The 22,073-nt window shown below is 36.9% G+C and overlaps 1 protein-coding gene across 5 annotated transcripts in view; it reads left to right on the top strand.

Moving 5' to 3' along the window:
* Positions 1–3,894: 3,894 nt before the first annotated feature.
* LOC120422973 (cGMP-dependent 3',5'-cyclic phosphodiesterase-like) overlaps positions 3,895–22,073 on the top strand; it is a 121,208-nt gene continuing 103,029 nt past the window's right edge. The window contains exons 1-3 of one of the 5 annotated variants that reach the window (XM_052708939.1): positions 3,895–4,107; positions 9,101–9,690; positions 13,308–13,424. In XM_052708939.1, the coding sequence (XP_052564899.1) occupies positions 9,424–9,690; positions 13,308–13,424 (384 nt within the window). In that variant the 5' untranslated portion in view covers positions 3,895–4,107; positions 9,101–9,423. Of the gene's footprint in view, positions 4,108–4,128; positions 4,487–9,100; positions 9,691–13,307; positions 13,425–22,073 lie in introns of those variants that run through there. The other 4 variants (XM_052708938.1, XM_052708941.1, XM_052708942.1 and 1 more) reach the window with 4 other exon arrangements.

Here is a 22,073-nt window from a genome sequence, read left to right on the forward strand (position 1 = left end):
TTTTCCTAAGTCCCAACAATTCAAACCATTGTTCAACAATTCATGGAACGATATACCTGAATTCAGCGAAAATTTTCCTAAGTCCCAACAATTCAAACCATTGTTCAACAATTCATGGAACGATATATCTGTTTGCCCTATAGTTTGTATGTAAAGCTAATTTATTTTCGTGATAATTTTTATAAGTCCAAATAATTTAATCAATTGATTGACCATTATCAGAACGATAACTGTTTGCCATGTGATTGGTCTATAATTTATTTGTATGGTTCTACCATACATGTTACGATATATTTATGATAAATTTTGAGGCCACATTTCATAATAAAATGCATTTTAAACCGCCAAACGTAATGTAACTGAGATAGCTCAATTAGATAAGGCGGCAGCACCACGGAAGAATCAACAGGAGACATCATCATCAAGCGGTAACAAATCCCGGACATTACAAAAAAAAACGCTCACCATTAATAATCATATACTTACCATTCCCGTTAAATCCATAGTTCCCAGAACATTTTTAAAGTTTATTTTTTGGCTCCTCCCTTTTCAAATGGTGTCAGTAAGTGTCGGTAAAGCAGTTCACCATTTAAAATCATATTTCATTAATTTGTGGTACGGTTCACATAAAATAAGAATTGAACAGTTTGGGGTAGGGTATGACTCCACGAAAAAAATCCCTTGTAAAAATGTATTGTAACATTACCTAACGACCTATTTAATAAATTGTAGGATTGTTTGGGGAATGGAAAATGTACGGTTGCACCCTATTTGGTGTATTATTAAGATCATTTAGGAAAAATCATTCGACAAATGGTGACTGTATGGTTGTTGACTATGCGGGTTTGACCAACCAACGGGGTACAAACTAAAAAAGTGTCAAACGAAAAAGTGACCAACCACCGGGGGTTGAGTGTATTAGAAACAAATGTGACCACCATGTCGATGTGTCCTGCTCAATTGATGTCGGTCCGCCGAGGACAATGTTGAGAATTACGTGATTGAAGCATTGTTGTGGCGTTTCCGCGGGTGTCACAGTTAAGTCGTGCTTATTGCAATATTTTTCACTCATATCTCTTCCAGGTTGAGCAGATGATCGCGGAAAGCTGCGACATTGTTCTGGTGGCTGCCGGAGATCACAGTGTCCGATTCTTTTGACCGCGAGAATGTTATCTCCAAGAATTGCAGTGGTAAAATCTTGAAAAGAAGCCTCCTCCCGGTGCACGGTACCCTTGGCGGTTGTGGATTTAGATGCATTCCAAGTTTCATGACCACCTCTAGTAATATCGTGCGCACGATAAGGGCAAATTAGTTCTGGAACAATTTGGTTAGGATTTTTCGACCCAGATGCTGCTGGTTGGCCAAAAACAAAACCATCATTTTGATGGTAAAATTTGCTAGCACGTAGCTTGATTGTCTCACACATACTGTGACAGGGGCATGACAGTACGGTTCTACGTATTGGTATGGTTAGGTAGCTCATGCCGTGTTTCGGCTGTGGCTCACCAGACTGGCGTCACCGATGGATTGATTGAAGACGATGGATTAAAAAAAAGGTATGGAGAGTCTCGTCTGTTTGTCTGTGCTTTGAATGTTAGTCACTTTTGTCCTTGTTTAAAAATCCCTGTTAAAAATGACAGTTCTTTCATAAGGAATACATTGCAGAAAAAAGCAAAAACTGCTCAAATGGCAGTCTTTATTTTTTTCAAAAGTTTCGCTATTGTCTTTCATATGTTTATAAGGCTGGCGTCACCGATGGATTGATTGAAGACGATGGATTAAAAAAAGGTATGGAGAGTCTCGTCTGTTTGTCTGTGCTTTGAATGTTAGTCACATTTGTCCTTGTTTAAAAATCCCTGTTAAAAATGACAGTTCTTTCATAAGGAATACATTGCAGAAAAAAGCAAAACTGCTCAAATGGCAGTCTTTATTTTTTTCAAAAGTTTCGCTATTGTCTTTCATATGTTTATAAGGCTTTCTAGGCCATGTGAAAAAAATATAATTTAACTCAAAAATGACGAACTCCTCGTCACAGTGTCCTGATGCAAACAATGCTGTAGCAGTCACAGCCCTGCGAAGTATGTTGGCTGACATATCGGGCAGTCAGTCAAATAAACCAGCTAAAAGTCGCTTGACAAAAAAATTTTGCTAGAAAGAGATAGGAAACCTGATGCAAACAAACGTCCAGCTGTCATGTAAACATACTTTGAATGTGTTGGTAAATTTCTGACTAGAATGCCTTATAAGTCCTTTTAAAAAAATCTCCAATGGGATCAACGTGTAAAAGTAAATTGGCATTCATAAGCTAAACGACATGCGGTATCTAGTGTTGAGTAGCAGAACAGAGCGAAGAATGTCGTTTGATTTTTTTTTCTCGTTGAGGTTATGTATGCGAATTCTGTTTTGCGTTCAAAACAACTTTTGAGCAAAAATTCGAGCTGATACATTGTTAACTTTTGATGCTCTATCAATTTAAACAATATTTTTTTTAATATTATTTTTTTTCAATTTTTTTTATTGCGTTAATTTATGGAGGGCAAAAAGTTTACACTCGTACTACTTGGATTTTTTCTCAAAAGTTGTTCTAAGAGCTGTAAATTCAATTTTAAGTTAGCATTCGTATATAACCGAACAGCGAAAATTTGAATCATCGTCATTCTTCGATGCTTTGCTCCATCTGTCGGAATTATGGAGCTTTAATCGCGAATTGAAATCAATTTTACAAAAGAATCAATCTGTATCGTTACTCGCATCTATTGCATTTAACGTGTATTTTTTAACACTGGGGTAAAGCGTTACGTTTCTTCTTTTTACTTGACAGTTGCGCGCGACCGCGCATTTTTTGCGCTTGAAGCAAAATGACAGCTGCTGCTGTCATTTTGAGCGGCGTGAATTGTTTACTTTATGCCCTTGAACCGGCGTCTCTCTCTCTGCTCTCTCGCTTCGCTCTCTCCGCTCTTTAACCTTCTAACGCCCATGGTTGCTTCTGTGCACCAAAACTTTGAACACTCAAATCCCGCGGTACTGGGACGGTTTTTTTTTAAACATTTTTTAGCAGCAATTTTGGCCATTGTTATACAACATTTCTGGAGTTTTTTTTTTTGAAAAGGTCCAATAAACCAAATTTCCAGTATTTGCTTTATGGGTGTTTTTGAAGTTGCCTTGAGTCAGGGGTATTAAAAAACACCCCAAAAGCAGAAACTGAAAATTTGGTTTATTGGACCTTTAAAAAAACTCCAGATTTCTAGAGTTTTTTAATTGCCCTATAAACTATTGTCTTTCATATGTTTATAGGACCCGTTCAGAAAAAAAACTCAAGATTTTTACCATTTACTATTTTAACGCTGAGCAACAGTGACGTTGACGGTTAACGAATATTAGCGGATTGCCACTCTCACGCGCGCGTTTCTTTCTCTCTTGCGTGTCGCGTATCAGAACCACGTTTTCGGTGGGGTATGCTGGCAACCGTCGAACAATTCAAATTTTGAGAGTATTTTTTATAAATTAAAGGGGTAAAGGGAACAGTTCGAATTAAGTTAGGGGAAGTGTATATTCACTATGATTTTTTTTTGTATTTGTTAAAAATGTTAACTTTTTAAATTAATTCCACCACCACGCAGAGAGTCGCATCTTCTCTCTTCCGGCTGTCTCGTGCAGATGCTTTTCGGATAAGGTGCGCATACGCTAGTGTTTGTGTGTGGGTCATCCATGAAGTCCGAATTGACTTTTGAAGATTTGTTTGTTCAGTTAAAACACCATAAAAAAACCAAAATAACTGATCATACTGTGTGATGTCCGCACTTTGCCTTCCGGAAGCGCTACGTAGTTCCGGTTTGCCCGCCTCCCAGATGGCGAATTTGGCCAACGTTGATAAAAAGAGAGCGTCGCGGACCAAAACAAACCATTCAGTCGAGAGATCGCGTTCCGTCCGGTTAGAGTTGGTTCGTTGGCGCGTCCGAGAAGTTCGTTCGCGCGTCGGGACTTATCATTTGGCGAGCGGTGCCGGATCCGGATGTTTGTCTGGTGTAGTACACTCGCGCGCGCGTTCGTAGTCACGCGTTTGATTGTTGCCTAACTTGAGGCGCAAGGCCGATACAACGCAAGTGGGTACCGTTGGTGATTAGGTGTGGGGGAGATTGTGCGTGTGTGAAAAAGATCGAAATTTTATAATATTGGCAGGGGTCGAATTCCAGCATTATCAGTGGCAGGACTGTACAATATCTGGCGTGAAATCTTCTTCGTCACTTTTGCGGTACAGAAGTGACGCAAGTGGGCCAAACGATTCTGTTTACACCACTGTTGAGGCCAGACTCTGTGCGTCGATGACGGCATGACCTGAGTGTGGTGGAGTGCGGGTTGGTGGGGCCAAAAAATTCAAGATTCAAGACTTGAGAAATCTGTTCGTTCGCCTGAAACTGAGTTGTAATAAAAGCTCCGGCTGCTGGATGGCGCAAGAAGTGTGAAAGATAACACTCGATAACAAAAGGTGAAGAGTGGCGAAGAAGCGAAGAGTGTTGAATTAATAAACTGGTGGACCCGGCGAGAAAGGAAAGCAAGGCAAAAAAAAAAGTTGAGCTGCGACGAGAAAATTTAATAATCTGCTGCTGAAGTAGCAAAAACGCAACACTACAAGTGCGAACCTGCGATAGTGGCGGAGTTTGAGTTTTTTCTCTGATTCTTGCAGGTGGTTTACAGATGAAGCAGAATTGCAGCCATTTTTTAGATTGCAATTTGAAGCTGATAGTTATTTGATTAACAAGGAGCAATAAAGAATCCTTGCCAATGGATTACCAGATTTTAGTGGTTGAAATGGCTGTTCTTCCATAAGAAATAAATTGCACACATCCAAAAAGGAAAAAAAAACTGCTCGTACGGAAGCTTAAATTTCCGATATTATTGTTCACAACGATAAAGATTATTTTTCTGAGTACTATGGCAGTGTCATGTCATAGTATGACACTTTGTATGACCTCAAAGGATCTAAAATGGATTTTTAAAATTTTTAAAAGTTAACAACGCGGCCCTTCTTGACAGAAAAGGGTCCTACTTGACAGCTCTTTCCAAGGGGACTATAGTTGATCGATCGAAAAAATGTTGTCTCGTCAATTAATTTTTTGAAATGAAAAAAAGTTATCAGAAATGGTTTTAAATCGTGTTTTTTACCGTTGTACATAAAAATTTACATAGGGCTTTAGGACCCAATTCGCCGATTCAAAATATGTACCTGAAAACACTACATTTTGAAATAATAGATGTAAAATAGAGTCTTAAGGATCATTAAAATGCGTGGAAAATGTGTCCTTATAAATTACAAGAAATTTTCAAATGATTATCATTTCGTAAATTCTATTAAAATGAGCTTAATTTAACAAAAAAATCCTTCAAAAACATCAAAATTTCAATAAAGCGTTTGTTGCATTATTTCTAATTAAACGGAGTGCAATTCAAATATGGAAAATTATTGCGTTATTTTTCATCAATTTAAAAAAAATTGAGCAAAAAGCATTAAAAGATACTTGAGACAGTAAAAAAATTATGTTACCACCATATGAGCCATTAGGGTGTAATATGGTTGTATGAAAAAACAAGTTGTCCAAATTTAGTAAGCACAGCACTTTTTCAGTTCTTTTTGGGGTCCTAAATAACTCCCCAATGTTTGGGACCGGTTGGTTTAGTCCTCGCTTTGCGCAGAGCAATTCAATTTTTCATATAAATTTGCATGGAGAAAACCATATTTTGGGATTTTGATATTTATCAAATCCACGTTTCATGCTATATCAGAACCGGACTCATATTTGGATGTTCTGGAATGTCCTCTACAACTTTCCCCAAGAGAGTATGGTGCTAACTTGCCCCTAAAAAAAGATACAGCGTGTTCAAAACTCGTCTAAAACGTGTTTTTCGCTCGAAAATCACGTTTTAGACGAGTTTTGAGGACGCTATATCTTCTTTCAGGAACAAGTTAGCACCACACTCTTTTCGGCAAAGTCCGGTTTTGGTATAGCATGAAACGTGGATTTGATAAATATCCAAAAAATGGTTTTCCCCGTACAAATTTATATGGAAAATTGAATCGCTTTGCGCAAAGTGAGGACTAAACCAAACGTTCCCAAAGTTTGGGGAGTTGTTTAGGGTCCCAAAAGGAACTGAAAAAGTGCTGTGCTGGAAAACCGATTTTGATATTACACCCTAATGAGCCATTCTCTACGAAATCAGCCGATTTCGAGTATTTTAAAATATTTTTAGTATTTTTTTTTATTTGGCTCAAACTTTGTTGGGGCCTTCATTTTAAAACATTTCAAAAGGGCGTAATATTGAATGTTTGGCCTTTTTGAATTGTTAGTCTTGATTATAAAAATTTCTAAATATTGATTTTCGGAAAATTTCACGAATCTTTCATTATTTAGCATTGGAAATCGGACCATTACTTGCTGAGATATCGACATTACTAAATGGAGGGTTGTTTGAGTGAGACTTTAAAAAACTCAATTTTCCTGTTTCTTTTTCTTTCTTTCGCAGCATTGTTTATACGAAAATCACACTTAAAAGATATAAAATTGAAACAGTGCATTTTATCAATTTAAATGAAATATAATTGATTATTTAAAAAAATATGTTTTTTTTTTCCGAAAATCCAAAATTTAAAAATATTGGTGACTCATTTAAATTGAATTTTGAATGAAATTCTATTTGTTTGGGTAAAAAAGAGAAATAAAAATCAAATATTTATTTAGAGTGCTACAACTTTTTTGTTCAACTAACTGTTTGCTAACTACACTAAATCGATCAAAACAAACGTTTGATAGTGTGTGAAAACTCCGTTTAAAAGAGGTGTCAAACTAAAAAGTGACCCCGTTCGTTTGACAAAAGTTGGTGTCAAACTATCGGGGTTTGAGTGTATTGGATTGCCTTTTGAATTAAAAAAATATTTTTTCACAACCTTTTCGGTCATAATCTTGAATTAAAACATTCTAAAAATTTTAGAGTAGTTTATAGCCCAAGTAACATTTTTGAACCAAATAGCCACCACCAAGTTTTATTGAGGTTTTATTGTAGCATCTTGATTGCTTAATAGTTTTATTTGGGCATTCACCGCAACCAACAAGCAAGAGCTAATTAATAGGTTCTAACAGGGTTTTATGCCTCGGACATAAAACCGGGTGGAAATAAAAGCCGACTGGCTTTCAATAAGGTTTTATGAAAATTTTAATAGAGGCTAGAAAACCCGATGGCAATGCCATGCCAAACGGTTTTATCGCATGCTTTGTTAAAACCTAGAGTGCTGTAGCTGTCAAGTGCCATTAGGCATGTAAAAAGCTCACTTAAAACCATAAGCTCCTAAAAGAGCATTTATCGCTGCCAAATAGCAGTGCATAAATATGGCGCTAAACGCGTGCTCTGATTGAATATGATTGACCGCCATCTTGATTGAAAAAATAGAAAACTGAAATATTTGATTTAAATTTGATGAAAACACACATTTATGCTGAATTTCTGGTTTGATTAATATAGCGATAGATGTTTAAAAATATTTTGAAATTTTTTTTTCAAAGAATTGCATGAAAAAAAATTGTTTACATTAAACACTATGATTACAAAATATTGATTTTTGATGAAGCGGGTTGAATTTTTTGGCTCTATCTTCCCTACAATTATCAATAAAATTTCAACCGCAGCTGAATTTGAGCCATCAATTGCGAGAAATAAGCTTTCAAATTATTTGGATTACCTCTAATATCTATTATTTATCATCGCCATTTTTGACAACCATCTCCATAATTTCATTTGGCAAGACGGAGACTTATTTTTGCCAAAATAAAACCTATTTGGCATTAGACGTTTGAAGACGTATGAAATGTCATTTTTCCATAACTCCTGACTAGGTTTTAACAATGGTTTTATCAAGGCTTTGAGGATGTTGATAGGATTCAGTTGTAAAGCCTTGAACTCCTATATAGGTTTTATAAATAGGCCGTAACAACCTTTTGCGGAGGTCCTTTTGGGTTTTAAGTGGGGTTTATCAAGGTTCTGGGGAGTTTGTTACGACTAAGGGAGTTTAATGTTGGTTTTGGCTGATAGGTTTTATAGCGGTTGTGACAGCTTTGATAAAGCCTAAAATGTTACTTGGGAGGTCATGCTTAAGCTTTACAATCAAAAATAAGACGTCGAAAAAACAATAAAATTTTTCCGAGGCCTTCGCATAATCGAGTCTGGACTGTACAGATCAATAATGCAAAAAAAAAAACATCTTTATTCAAAGTCTGAGTGTATTGCCCATTGGAAAAGTTTCTCATTTGTTTGAAAAATTAAAATAATGTACACGTATTTTTAATGGAAATTTCTATTTCAAAGTTATTTGTTTGCCCAATTTTTTTATGAAGATTTAAAGGAGGATAAAAATCATGAATTAAATTAACAAAAAGTAGTTGTTGTTTCTGATAAAATAAGATTCCAACAATTTTTCAAAACTTTGTCCCTAAACACCTATTTTTAGTGATATTTTAGCAAAAAGTTAAATAAAATCCTTCAGACATGTTTACTAGTTTGTCCAAATCATCCAAAAAGTAAAAAGTTCATGAAAAGTATTTGTTTTTTTGTAACTTTCTAAACTTGAACGCGGACTTAGTTTAGGGGAGAGCACAAACTTGTCCTAAGGGATCGGACTATCACTGTGATGATGTAGTTTTTTGATTGAGATATCTTCAGAAAGCTTGTCAACTTGGAGTAATTTTGAAAACTTAGTTAAATTACAAAAAAAAAAAACAATTTTCAAAGAAACACGATTTTGTATTTTGAAATATTCCCCAAACATTCGCTGATAATCGCACGTAACACGTGCTGATAACCGCAAATTCTGCAGCTCATCGTTTATCTTATCGCAAAAGCTATACACGAAGCGCTTGAAGATCATCTGTGTATTATCTAAATCACCCGCCCTCCTCGTCAAATATGACGACATTGCTGGCGTCACACGCGACGGCTCTGATGGATGCCTTCCGACGCGACGTGCTTTTTCGCGGGATTTGAATTGCCAGTATAGTAGTTCAGTACTAGTACTGTTTGTGTACACTTAAACTGAGTGAGTGCTTTACCGTTTCAGTTGAGCCGGCGCGCGGTCAGCGACGTCGACGCCCAGTCAGTCAGTCACTGGCTGTCCTGTGATTAATCCCAGCTCTCCCCCGCAGTCGGGTGGAGCTATTTTAAATACTCGTGATTTGCAGTGCAGTGCGGAGATATTTTCGCCGATAGCCAAATTCAAGTGCACTAAAAGGTTATTCGGTCAAGCGGAGCAGAAGAAAGAAGAGTTTCAGTAAAAAGAAGAATACAAAGTGGAGCAGCAGAAACAGAAGAAGTTAAAGAAGAAACAAAATCACCGAAAAAGTCGTTTTGTAGTGGAATACAAAAAAAACGTGTCCCGCCAAAATGGAAGAAGAAATGTTGGCCAGTGATAACAACAACGACGCTGGTGGTGACGTCGAGCAGCAGCAAGATGAAGGAGGTGAAACCGGTTTGTCACAGGACCGGACACCGGAATGTTCCGGAGAAGAGGAACAGGAGCAGCAGCAGCAGGAGACGGCCGCGACCGCCGACGATTACGAGCCATGTGATCCGTTAATTGTTTTGAATCTGTTTCAATCGCTGTCGTCCACCACCAGCTCGCTCGAGCTGCAGATCAAGATTAACAAGCATGTAAGCGAGGACATTTTAAGTACTTTTTGATTGCTTTGGCGTTACTTTAAAGTTGAGTGGTGGAGATTTGTCGACCTATATAATTATTTTATTTGATCTTAAAGTGGCAGAGACTTTTAAATGCACTGTTGGCTTCACTATTTTTTTGGTTTTTTAACGTCTTTTCAATAAAAAGTTATTGTTCCTTTACTAATGTTATACAATACAATGTTATACAATGCTTTTGATATTTCGTTTTTTTTTGTCAGAATTATTGAGTATTTATAAAATACAAAAATCATTCTCTGCCAACTCACACGAAATCGGAGAAAGTTGCCCCGACCCCTCTTCAATTTGCGTAAAACTTTTGGTCCCTGATCACGAATCTGGGGAACATTTTCGATATCTTGTGATGGAGGGCCGCCCCTTTAATTTTTGAACACTCGAAAAAATACGTGTTTTATCGTCAAGTATTTTTTTAACGAAAAAAACAAAACAAATACTATAAAACTTCTGCCATTTTTCGTTTTTGTACTGTTAGAAAATGGGACATGTAATTTTGCAGAAAATTTAATGTAATTTTCGAATCTACAATAACCCGGAAAAGTATTATTGACATCTAGAACAAAAAAAACGTTTTTTGTAACTTTGCAGTATTTTTTTACAATGTTCTTCAAAGTTGTACGACATTTTAAAAATGTTTTGGAAACTCGATCCCTCTACAAAATTTTACACAAAATCTGTAGAAATGTGAAAAAAAGTTTAACATAAAAATTGCAGAAAAAATTAAAATGTTCATATTTCGTCTGAAATCAAACTTGTTTACAAAATTTTGAAAATGATTGTGTGCAAAAGGGTTTTGATGAAATAAGTTTCAACATAAGAAGTTTCTTGTGTTATTGAATAGGATTCAACAATATCTTTAAACTCCCAGCCATTTTCAATAGGACAAATCTCTAAGTAAATTTTGAAATATTCGAGTTAAGTTGAAAAAAATGTTATTTTTTAAACAAATGAATCTTAAGCAAAGTTGTATTTTTTTGCTTACTAAATCTAAAAATGTTTTATGAAACTTTGTCCTAAGAGGTAATTTTGGTCCCTGATCAAAAATTCGAGTTCCGTTTTTCGATATCTCGTTGCAGAGGGAAAGTACGGCCCCTATCATTTTTGAACATTCGAAAAAGCGGTTTTCAGTAATTTGCAGCCTGAAATGGTGATGACATGGAAATTTCGTGTCAAGGGGATTAAATGGCATTCTCAAAATTTCGAATAAAAGTATTTTTACCGAAAAAACTTCAAAAAATAGTTTCAACACCTCTGCCATTTTTCGTTACTCACAAAAGCTGAGGGTAATGATATGGAGGGATAATTAATCCTTAATCAAATCCTCAACAAAAAGTATTGTTTTAACCTTTGTTTTTAATCGCGATAACTCGTGATAGTTACAAGCAACCCCAAGATGTTTTTTTTTTGCCGAGCCACGTAGCCTAGTGGTTACGCTTCCACCTCGTAAGCGGTAGATCGGGGTTCAAATCCCGGCTCGGACCAACACAACTGGTGATCTTTTCCCTTCTGGATTCGATTGCTCAGTTAGTGTATCGTCACAAACTGGACCTTATCAGGACACCTTAGGAAGACAACCTATGGAATGTTAACATTAACCTTAACATGTTAACATTAAGTTAATAACTGTCACTGAATCCGCTTTGTAAATGCCGGCCCTGATACTCTTCACGGGTGTTCCCCTCAGGAACAGGGAAAGATTTACTTTTTTTTGCAGATTTATAAGTACATGAAACTTCCTTTTCTGGAGTTTTTTTTAATGGTCCAATAAACCAAATTTTTGCTTGTTGGTTGTTTGAAACCGCATTGAGTCAGGGATATTGAAAAACACCCAAAAAGCAAAAACTGAGAAATTGGATTATTGGACCTTTAAAAAAAAACTCCAGATTTGAGTAACGAAAAATGGCCGAGGTTTGAAAATTCTTTCGTTTACTTTTTTCGATGAAGTAGGTACCTATTTTATCGGGATTTTTGAGGTGGAAAATGGAGATTATTGCGAAAAACATTTTTGACGAATTTTTTGTCTTGTTTAATAATTTAATTCTATTTATTTTATGAATTTTCTTGTTGTTTTTTTTATGTTTGTGACCTGGGGGCAGAAAAGTGGTCCGCAAAGCGGCCTCAATTTAGAACTGTGGAACCAATTTACTGTTTTAAAAATGATACCAAGTAGTGGCAAGTATTGTAATCGATCTATGATTTATTTTGTCAAGAATAAAAAAGTCGAGGGTGTCGAGCTTTTGAGGTATTCGAAGTCAACAAATTTTAAGAAGAGGGTTAAAATCGAGATTGGCATAATTTGTCTCTATCATTTAAATAAGCGCTATGTCTCACGCAAAACCGACGTCATAACGTTTTTTTAATGTTGTGTGTGTGTGTGTGTGTGCAACCAACCAAACGGGACCACGCGGTCGCTTCTTACAAATTGAGTTGTTTCCATGTATTTTTTTTTTTAGATCTACATTCTATACATGCAATTAACTCGCATAGGCATTTGGAAGGTGTTAGCTCTGCTGAGCTTCGGTGACCCATTTCTACGCTGGCTAGCCGAGCGCGAGGTCCCTCAGCTTTTATCGACAAGCCCCGCCCTGAAGAACGTTTGCACCAATCGGGTTCAAACGTTATTTAGAACTTCCGAACCCTTGTCAAATGGACAAGGACCCAGCGCGTATATAGTTTGATAGTAACAGTATTCCTAATTCCAGACGTCGCTCACCAAGCCGTGATGGCCTAGTGGTTAGCATTTTTGCTTACCAATCCAAAGGACGGGGGATCGAACCCCGACTCGGGCGACTTTGATTTTTCGTTCATGTTCAGAGTTTCAAGATTAATATTTCCTATACTTTCTCGTTGGGAGCAGATGGGAATCGAACCCAGGACCATTCACTTAGAAAGCGAACACCGTAACCAGTCAGCCACGGCCGCTCCCTGTCATAACGTTTTTTTAATGTTAACGACAAATTATCAATAACTATAAATGGCACCAACTAAACAATATGAATAACTTGCTCCGATATTATCACTGCGCTTCAATGATACAAAATCACGGAACTTCCATTCGGTTGCTTTTCAGTTGCTTAACTTGCTCCGATATTGTCACTGCGCTTCAATGATACAAAATCACGGAACTTCCATTCGGTTGCTTTTCAGAACAAAAAAAGCGCAAAGCACTTTATTTTTCATCGAAAACTTTAAATCAAAAGATCCAAAATGTTTCACAACAAGTCACTTCAGCAGCAAAAAATATGTCACGCTTGGGCTTGAACATAGCCATCTACTTTGTTTATGTTTACAGCTGTAGTGCAGTTGTATTAGTGAAGAGCAGTGGGGATCATTCGGAAATCACGTTACACATTCTGTCTTTTCAGCACCCAGTTTGTGACATATTTGTCCAAATCACTAGCTTTTCCTTTTTTTGAGTGCAAAAAAATGGGTTTCTTTTCTGTTTGATTCGTTTTATTTTTTTTGCATTAGAATGAATCGTTTTTGCTGCAAAATAGTTTTTTTTACTACATAATATCCCAATCTAGTTTACATTAAGTATTTAACTAAACCTTTCACCATTATCATTCCAGTTGCGCGAGCTCACCGGCTCACCGTGCGTCTTCCTGGTGCCGATTCTCAACTCCAGCGAGGAAGGTCTCATCCAGGTTATCAACGATAACGTGCTCGATAAGGAGCTCCGTTTTTCGGTGAGTAATAACGCAGTCAGCACGTCGAGATTGGATTAAATTTAAATTGTTTGTACCTGTTCTCTTCAAGTGTTGCCATTTTCCTGGGACAGAAACGAAATTGCTAAAGTCATCTAAGGTTGCCCGGAACGCAATCAGTATTCATAATTGCGTTACCAGTGGGAGCATATTTTATGTGTTCTTTGTCTTTTCTAAACGCATTTGATTCATGGCTTGATCATTTGCGGGCAGGCAAAAACTTCCTTCCGAGTTGTGTTTCCTTTCTTACGTAAGGTGGCTTTTTTTTACTGTTCCCTAAGTACGAATTATTGCTTATTACGCAGTTTCCACCAGGAGATTATGTACGAACAAAAAAGTTTCTACTTGTGCGGTGGTACCCATTTATTCTAACTTTTGCTAATCAATCTCCCAGGAGAGGAGGGTTGCCAGTTTTTTTTTTGGTTGTGACCAAATTGAGATGTTCTAGCTGGAAAATAAATATTTTTCTAACCAAAGTCTGGTTGAGTGAAATTTCATTGTCTACTCCGAATTTCACTCGAGTTGAGATTAGCGATCCCTTTTGGAAGCAAAAGAGCAATTCTCTGGAGTTTTACGAATCGTCTATTATTGTCTGTATTGTTATTGACATTTATTTTACATAAAATTCTTAAGGTTCATAAAACTTTTAAGAGTCATTAGATTTTATAAAAAAAACTTAAATTTCTGTAGAATTGCTCAAAAGAAAACTTCACGCGCGCATTTGAAATCCACGGGGAGAAAAACAGACGTGAAAATAATTGGAAAATGGTTTCGACAATCAGGCAGGGGTGGCCACAACCGGGGCGAGATTCGAAAGATACTGTCCGTTCCGCCGGCCGACGTGGGGTTTAACGAGGGAATTGTATCGTGATAAGGGACCTCAGGGCTGAAGGGCGGAAATTGCGTGGCGATCTGAACGCGTTGGATTTGTGTAGGGATATTATTTGTTCAATCCTGAATAAACAACAAAATGGGTTAGCTTTGGGCATTAACAGCAGGGCGGTGAGAGCTTAAGTTCTGCGTAAATAGGCGTTCCGGAAATTTCAAAAAGTTCTAGGAGATTTTCCAAAGTAACGCGTTGTTTTTTTTTTGCTGGAAATGTCACGAGTGTGTCATTTGTGGTACGAGCAAAGTGGACAAATTGAGCGCTCCTCCGATAACATCGTCATCATCAAATGAGGAAGCCAGGCCCGTGTTGAGCTCAACAAAACAAAAAATCACTGATAAAAAATAGTCCACACACTGTGTTTATCTTAATTGCTCACGTGTAATACATACCACACCCAGCCCCGGCCGCTGAATCGTGATGGGGTCGAATATAAATATTTATTATCGTACTATCGGGCAAACAGTTCATGCAAGTGGTTTACACACAGTGCTGAATTGGGTGAAAATATGTAGGTTTGTACAGTGCAGACTCGATTATTCGAAAATAATCACTTTTGATATTTGAATCACTTTTTTTTGTTAAGTTTGCTATTCAAATTTGACTTAACGTGAAGACTTCCATCATTGCCATGATTTTACGTTCAAAGATATAAATTTGGCACCCTTATCAATATTTTGACAAAATTCCTTCTACAAGTTGTTTAGAATTTAGAATGCTGATACTTTTTGGTAACGATTATCTCATTCCTTGCAATGTTGTGGAAATCGTCATTAATCAATGATTGTCAAGTAGGGCGTCAATGACTGTACCACAAAATTATATAAATTTTGAAACACATTTGATTAAGACCAAAAATTCTTTCAGTGGCCTTAAGAAGGCAACAACCGGCACATGCTGATTCATTTTGGTGCAGAAATTCGTTAAATTGAATTCAATACAAAGCTTTTTAGAGTGATGCAAGGGTCCTGATTTTCGGTTCAATGAACAGAAACCACTCACTCATCGCCTATCCATTCGTCGCCTATTCTAACCCGCTAGCATTCATGAGCGAATGATACTCGCAAGCAGTCAGCGAGTGGCCCGAACTGTTCACTCAGTGAACAAATACATCGTGAAATTTTTTGCCTACTCCGTCGCTCGACGACACTCACACACTACCATGCTCAGCGAAGAGCCATTCTCACAAAACGCCAGCGCGGCAGTCTTTTTGTTTTCTCGCCCTCAGTTTGCCATCAATTTGATTTTTTCTTGGTGGATGTTTCTTTGAATGGTGTCTATAATGTTATGAAATCAAAATAAATGCACAATTTTTTTGATAACATTGATTTTAGGCAACCCAAATCAATGAGTATAACGCAGCGCATCAGAGAAAAAATATTTTCAGTTCAGAGTGATCGGTGACGTTCGGCCTGCCTGAGCCGTTCGGAGACTGAGCCGATCAGAGAGAGAAGGAGAGTAGAAAAGAGAGTGTTCGGGAGCGAATGGTTTCAAAGTGACAGGCAGTAGGAATTCATCAGGGCAGTATCGCGTCGCCTGCTATTTGAGCTCGCGAATGGAGTGGTTGATTTTGAGCAATCAGGACCCTTGGAGTGATGATCATATTTCTTCGAAAATGATCAACGGCTTCACCTTAAATGGGGTCGCAAAAAACACGAATATTTTTTTTGTGATTCGATTATTCGAAGTCCAACATTAACTTTCGGATAATAAAACTTTGGATAATCGAAACTTCGGATAATCAAGGTTTCGGATAATCGAGCCTGCACTGTACTGATAAAGCAATCGTTTCGAGTAGTTTGATAACAATGATGGGAAAATATTTATTGTGAAACTATTTGTCTGGCGAAGAAAGTTTGCAGAAGAGTGTAATAGAATTTTTGATTCGACATTGATTGTTTTCTTTTTGTTAGGCTGAGCTTTTAATTAACCAGATCAGCAGCTTAATGGCAACGGTTTCCGTCCCACAAGCAAAAGGTTCAAGGATCAAACCCTAGTCAGTTTGTTTGAAATTAAGACTAGGTGGTAAAAATAACTTGATAATTTTTAGATGAATTTAATAGTTCATTAAATACATGCTTATAAAATAACTTCCTTTGTGAAGGGTCCATAAATCATGTGATTTATGTGGAGATTATAAATATCTAAAGGGGTACTTACTGAGAAGTTTGCCAATTTGTGCATTTTTCCATAAAGTATTTTTTTTACCATTTGTTTACATTTTTGGTGGACTTTTCGGACAATCTGTTATGCAATTTTTCTTTGGGTATCGATTATAAACTTTGCCAAATTACTCCAATTATATCTTTTTTGCGACCAACCAACATGCCCAATTCGAAAATGCGCCATACAAACTTCTTCATTCATCTCAATAAATCCCTCGGGTGGCTTTCCGAAATTATGTCCGCATATATATCGCACCCGGACCGTATGGGAATTCCGAACAAAACAGAGCTCTTCTTTCCTGGCCTTATTCACTGCCATATCTCCCCAATCCCCTCTCTAAAGAATATTGCCATGTTTATCGGAAAACTTTGGCCCCTTTAGGGTGGAAAACCGTGCTGCCAGCCAGCCAGTCAGCGTCAATTTCATAAACAAGCACGGGCAAAAAAAGCGCGCAAGAATCGATCGTCGATGCTCCGCTTGCTGCGCTCTGGCCCCACTACTTTTATCAATCGATGCCCTCCGGGCCAATATGTCAATTCTCGTTCTCGTGTTTTACTATTATTGACCGGTCGTTTTCGTGGAAGAGTTTTCCATCAGTCAGTCAACCAGCCCCACTGCCAAGGGCTACCGGAGGTGTGGAGAGGCTCGCCGTCGGATGAACCCGGCAATAAAAATCGATAGCACACACGTTGCTAGGGTGGTTCCGGAGATGCTTTTGTTATTGTTTTTTCTCCTATGGAATGCTTTATTTGATTTTATGCTTCCGGTTTTCTGTATTATCTAAAAAATAAAAATAAAATGGTCCTTTAACCTAACCTGGATTGAAAAAGGTCCCTTTTCGTTTGCAATAAATCTGGAAAGTTTGGAGATTTGCAGCATTCAAAAAAAAAAACAAAAAAAAAATACCACAAAGCGCTTAACATTTCACAACCATAACTGCGCAGCAATTGTCCGAGAGAATCATGGCCTCGAGCCGAGAGAATTATGCCCTCGAGTTCATTTCCAAAGCAAAGTTCAAAAAGTGCTTTTTGCGGAAATCGATCCAGGGACCTTTGACAGACTAACTCAATGACCTAACTGCCTCGGCCACCACGGCTCGGTGACTCAAGGGTGGTTGATGTATGACTCTTGCTGGAGATTTACGGTTTCAATTATCGCACTTTTTTCTTACGATGTAAACCCATTTTTTTCTATCCAGGAGTACATATTTTTTCCAAAAAAAAATATTTCACACTCTGAAACCAATAAAACTCAAGCTTAGTGATGTTTTAAACATGGTCTGATAACTTTATTTTTGTGAAAATATCAATTAAATTTTGATGTTCCACAATTCTGGGAGGCATAATAACATCCCACAATTATGGAATAGGCAATTTGGAGGCAATGTTTTGCTGCTCTAGATAAATTAGGTTTTTTGTTAAAAAAGTACTATTTTTACTTGTGAAATAGCAAGAGAATGTCCAAATAAAGGTCCTAAAAATAGCAGGGACGACAGAAAAGTTGCATTTTGCATCCTATTGACAAATTATCACAAAAGTGTTCCGAACTTGTGGGTGTTCCGAATATTTGGGATGACTGTACCTGAAAATTAGCGAAAATATTTGTTTTTGACCTAACGTGGAGACTAGCATCATTGCCATGATTTTTCATTCGAAGATATAAATTTTGCTTTGCTATCAATATTTTGACAAACTTCCTTCAACAAGTTGTTCAGAATAGTTCTGGAGTTTTTTTTGAAAAGGCCAATAAACCAAAATTTTAGTTTTTGCTTTTTGGGTGTTTTTTAATACCCCTCAAGGCTCAAGGCGGTTTCAAAAACACTCAAAAAGCAAAAATTGGAAATTTGGTTTATTAGTCCTTTTTTTTTAAAAAAAAAACTCCAGAGTTCCGTGCATTGATTCTTTTTGGTAACGATTATCACATTCCTTCACACAGAAAGAAAAAAACATGATAATATTACATCTGGGAAGGAGTACATCTCCATATATGATCAAATTGCTTAAATTAACGAAACTTTCTAAAACAGCATGGGAACCATCTGGAGCATTTAGATTTCAATTTACTGCTATTTTTTGCAGCTTCCTGGAATCATCTTGATTATATTTATATTTATTTTATTTACTTTATTTATTATATTTATTATTATTACAAAACTATATGCTTTTATATAATACACTACAGACTCACATTTACACTTACAAACCTTCAAATCATTTAATACATTACGCATTGAACCATTTTCATCGGCCCGATGAAATTCCTCTAACCCCCATTCCAAACCTCCCAAAAATATTCCGTTCACTTTTAAAAGTCGCATGGGTTCCCTGCACTTTTGCCACTAGTGAACAACAAAAACATCCCCTCCCAAATCCCCACGGGACTGTATGGGCGTAGCCTTGGAGCACAGTGTGGAAATTTCCGTTCTTAGATATTTTTGGTTGTACCGGGCAGCAATCAAATTGTCTAAGAATATTGAGTTGACCATTGTGGCACCCCATACAGCGTGGTGCAGACCCGTAATGCTATGCTATGCTATGCTATGCTATCTGGGAAGGAGTACATCTTTTATGTCAGAAAAAATGTGTTATTTCATCTCTGAAAAACTGTGCACAGTAAAAAATAGTGTAAATTTGGAAGGTGTGAATTTGGAAGGTTGAATATTACCTCTGTTATGATGTAATTTTAACTCATTTTAGACTGTAAAAGTCACATTACACCGGAAAAGTGATAAAATTACACATTTGACTTAGATCAAAAATTCCTTCAGTGGCTCCAAGAAGGCAACAATCGAAACATGCTGATTCATTTTACACGCATGGCAACAATCGAAACATGCTGATTGGTTTTTCACTTCTTCGTTTGACAATTTTTTATTTTGTAACCCGTTGGTTGGTCAAAGTCAAACTAAAAAATGACGAACTGTCACTTTTTACACGGCGCTCACGCACACTATCAAAACAAACGTTTGGTAGTGTGTGTGAACTCCGTGTAAAAGGGGTGTCAAACTAAAAAATGATCCCGTTCGTTTGACAACAGTTCGTGTCAAACCATCGGTGTTTGAGTGTAGTTCAGAAATTCTTTGAGTGATGATCAATTTTCTTCGAAAATTATCAACGGCTTCACCTTAATGCTATGTCATTTGTGAAGCCATCTGCTTTTTTTCTGACAAGGATTTCAAAAGTGTATAGAGGAGGAGACTTGATCCCCGGGGACACTTGATCCCAAGCCTGTATCTCGTCAGCATGTGGGTAAAACAATTAGCTTTGTTCTAGAAAGTTGTGCGAAATTAACTAAAACTCATTGTAGAAAACAAAGAAAAAAATTTAAAAATGTTTAGATTGAGTTACACACATTTTTCTAAAACGAGCTGCAAAAAACTTAAAATAGATCTTTTTTTCTTTTTTTGATATGCATAGAAAACACTTAAAAATTATTCAAAAAAATATTTTTAATATATGAATTGTTTGATAAACTTATCAACTCCATGACCCTTACGCATTTCATGTTAAATTTATCGTCATACTATTTTTACAATCAATTGTTTAAAAAAGTGCGTTTTGGGAGACTTAATCCCTGCATTTTTACAGTCACTGGAATCAAGATTGATTAATTGGGCGGGGTTTTCATACATAGTTTCCTTTAGTAAAGTTGTACATAACTTACTGCAGTTTGAACCTTTTTTCAAAAGTTTTGTTAACAACAATTTCCAGCTTTTGTAATAATGCTTAATTTTGGTCTAAAAAATAATATTTTAGGTTTTTAAATATTTTACATACTAAACTAATTTATAGAAAATTAAAAGTTTGAATGAATAAGAAACATTTTGCTTAAGATTTCTTCAAAATGTTGAAAGGGGGATCAAGTTACCCCTAACATTTTTAAAATGCTGGTTTAAAATATTTTTTTTAAAACGATTGGGATGATTCGAAGAGTTCATCTGATGGAATACCCTTATTAGCCAAACATAGATGAATATTTAAGCTTTCAATTCATGCAAAAAGTTTATAGTTTTGTGAGAAATTGATAGAGTTATGTGCGATACAAAAAAAGGGGATCCAGTCTCCCCACTCTCCCCTACTGCCCATGTTCGCATAAATGTCCCATATGCGAAAACAGCAAGCTGAGAAAAACGCATTTGAAATTTGTCCCACACATAAGACTACGTGTTAAGTTTTCGTGAAAAAACTGGATTTTCTCCTGATTTCTAGAACAAAGTACTGGATGTTATAGGCTTTTCTGAAAGAGCACACGATTTTGAACCAAACTGCATCATTAATTAAAAAAAGATGAAAATACATATGGGACATTTATGCGATCATGGGCAGTATAAGAGATGTGAGATTTTAAAATGATCTTTTAAATTCAAATATTGATAGAACAATAAATTTCTAGAATACTTTTTCAAAACAACCAATGCGCCATGGGTTCATTATGTACATTGAACTTTTTGAAAAAGTAAGCGTGATTTATGTTGAACCACTCTAAGAATGCATCTTCTACGCCGGGAGTAAACTTGCTAGAATCAGGCCAACATTGAGCCATCGCCGGTGTGAACCCCCTGCCTGCGGAGGAAAAAGGGTTACCGTATGTGGAAAGTTGCTCCGGGTGGGTGTGGCCAGGGGGAGTGGTAATTGATGCATGTAAACATGCTCACCACTAGCGCTCGTTCATCCACGTGTCCACACTGGACTCTCGATGATGGTGATGATGGACCCATCAGAAATGAGCACCCATGACGACATGGAAGCTCGATCTTTCCAGAGTGCAACCGGGGGGCATTTTCCGAAAATTTGTTCTGTGCGGTTTTCCACTATATCTAGGAGGGGGATCTGGCTGGAGGTGCAGAGTGCACGCCGGAAGGCAATTGCAGGCAGCATGATTGAAAGTGCTGTGATGGCGTGTTTCAACTTACAAACCCTTTTTTCAGGCGATCCAGCTGAAATGATGGACGGATTTCGTTCACAGCTGAGCAGGGTTGTTGATTTACGTATCGACAGAAATAACTTTGGGAAGTGGAGGTGTTAATCCGATTGATCGATTAACTGATTCTCGTCGTAAAGTTATTCATTGACACCTTAAAGTGGAATGAACAGGCTGGATGAGGGTAACGAACGAGACCTTGTAATTCAGTTTCGGTACTTTAGTAGGATACAAAACATTGAACATTAAATCATAATGAATTTCTCTGTAGTAAATTGATGTCGCATCGCCTAAAATTGTGTTTTTTTGTTCTCAAGAAAAAAGGCATTGTTATAAAAATAAACTTCGTTAAAAAACGAAGTTGAAGATATAGTATACTATAAAATTGACTACAACTGGCTAACCAAGTTCACATTATAACGAGACAATGTTGCCAGTGTTGCCATGCAATTATGACTTATTGGAACGTAGCTTCAAATACCTTTCTCTTGATGTGACTTTGGAAGTGATTTTGAACTAAATTTTCTACACTCGACGTTGAAAAAAGTAATATAATTTATCCAAGCCCTTTTTTAAATTTTTTTTTTATTTTTATAAAACAGGATCTTTTGAATAGAATCTTTAATTTCTAAATCGCCTCCAAAAGTCCCTGCAACCCA

Source organism: Culex pipiens, chromosome 2 (genome assembly GCF_016801865.2).
Source record: "Culex pipiens pallens isolate TS chromosome 2, TS_CPP_V2, whole genome shotgun sequence".
Lineage (NCBI taxonomy): Eukaryota > Metazoa > Arthropoda > Insecta > Diptera > Culicidae > Culex > Culex pipiens.